The sequence below is a fragment of the Lucilia sericata genome, unplaced genomic scaffold (genome assembly GCF_015586225.1).
Source record: "Lucilia sericata isolate MDLA Ls3-8-SP2 unplaced genomic scaffold, ASM1558622v1 Contig000451F_arrow, whole genome shotgun sequence".
Classification (NCBI taxonomy): domain Eukaryota; kingdom Metazoa; phylum Arthropoda; class Insecta; order Diptera; family Calliphoridae; genus Lucilia; species Lucilia sericata.
This window is the reverse complement of record NW_023994466.1, coordinates 307,255-308,990: the sequence shown is the minus strand read 5'-3', so window position 1 is coordinate 308,990 and position 1,736 is coordinate 307,255. Positions and strand designations below refer to the sequence as shown.

The following is a 1,736-nucleotide window of genomic DNA, read 5'->3' as shown; positions in this document are numbered from 1 at the left end:
TTCTATGTTTTTTAAGGATATGTTTAGTACAAAGGGAAAATTATAGAAAGTCGTGCTATGTTTATGGCAATTGCAAATAGGGATTATGGTAAATTATAGAATATCCTTAAAGGTTTTTGAGTTCAATAAGGATGTTTTGCTATAATTTGAACATATTTTTAGTATAAATTTATAGCAAAAAATGTTTTATATCTACAGTTATAAAACTTTTTATATAGGAATAGGTTTCAAGTTTATTGTATTCAGCAATTTAGGAATTTTTATTGTAAATTAGTTTATTTTTTCACCAATTTTTATAATCAAATTGCACTAAAAGTATTAGATAAGTCAAGGTACCCTTCAGTATGGCAAACGTTACAGATGAAGTCAAATTAAAAAGCCCACAGACATTGACATACGGTAGATTGGTTGAAAACTGTAGGGCTAAGAAATTTAACTGAAAAGAAAATGGAGGTAAGATACATAGGTTACTAATGTTCGCTTTAGAACCCACCTCTCTTTGCAACTCCTCTTGATCAGGCAATTGCATTTGAACATTTATGAGCAGCAAAACATCTCTTATACGTCTGGTACACTTGATGGTATTGCAACAAACAAAGGCAATCAACAAAATATCCAACATATTAACAAAAGCGGCATTTAGACCAAAATCAAAACCAATATATACCAAACTCCCAGCTGATCCTGTTCAAGATTCTGCCAATTTATGATGAAATTAAACAACAACCAATCAAAGCCACCATTGAGGCCAAAGTTATGCTTAATATTTCCCATTGATAAACACGGCGTATCTCCTTAACCAAACGACTAACTTCCATATAAACTTTTAATAACTCCCGCACTTTATGGGCAGTAATTTTAGAGCATTCTTCGAATAATAAGTCACGTACGTAACGCACCACACAATTTGCATAACACATGCAACAATAAAAGAAATTCATTTTGAAAATACTTAAAATTTCCAGAATGCCAAAATACACACTGTAACCCACAAATTCTCGGGAAGGATTTTCAGCAAATATCAAAATACGCATATAGAAAGTACAAATTAAACTGGTAGAAGTTAATATTTTTAAAGATATTAAGATATCATTATGCCTCAAAATCTCTCGACGTTTCGTTTCACTTAATAAATAAAAATAACGCATGCGCAATGATTCAAAACGTTGAATAACTCCAATAAAGTTCTTGCGCCACAACCAAGTACCCAAAAGTGTCAGAAATAAGGATGGTAAACGCAATACCGTTATAGTCACATTGAGTAGTATATAAAAAGGTTTCTGCTCAAAAGAGGCCTCTTTAAAATATGAAGACGCCAAGGCCCAGGGTAAGATTAAAACGTAGATAATGTGTAGAGAGGCACAATAAAAATGTTGAATTTTTGATTGTTGCACGAATTTGTGACGTTTAAAATCATACGAAAAGTTTAATACACCCACTAGGCGTGAGATCAGAAAGCCATGAAAGAAAAAGTACTTTAGTACGCGACTTTGTGTTAACGACAACGATTCAGCCATAACTGAAATCCAATGTTTAAAAAATTTGTCTTTAGGCGTACTATTGAAATTAACAGTTATCAATTATTATTGATCTAATGATGAGCTATTGATAAAATCTATATTAGGCACAGTGGAACATATAGTTAAACAAATACGTAATTTTCAAAATACTGGAAGATTTAAACGTTAAGAAAGAAAAAGTCAGATCATTGAAGGCCCAAGCAGGTTACAGCTATA

The 1,736-nt window shown here is 31.9% G+C and overlaps 1 protein-coding gene across 1 annotated transcript; it reads right to left on the bottom strand.

The window, feature by feature from the left end:
- Window positions 1–493: 493 nt before the first annotated feature.
- Window positions 494–1,517, bottom strand: LOC119605017 (putative gustatory receptor 58c; the record flags this gene model as incomplete). The annotated part of the gene is given in 3 exon segments (XM_037957951.1): window positions 494–645; window positions 648–728; window positions 731–1,517. Coding segments are annotated over 3 exon segments (1,020 nt in total), but the record flags the coding sequence as incomplete, so codon positions are not given.
- Between the last annotated feature and the right edge of the window lie 219 nt (window positions 1,518–1,736).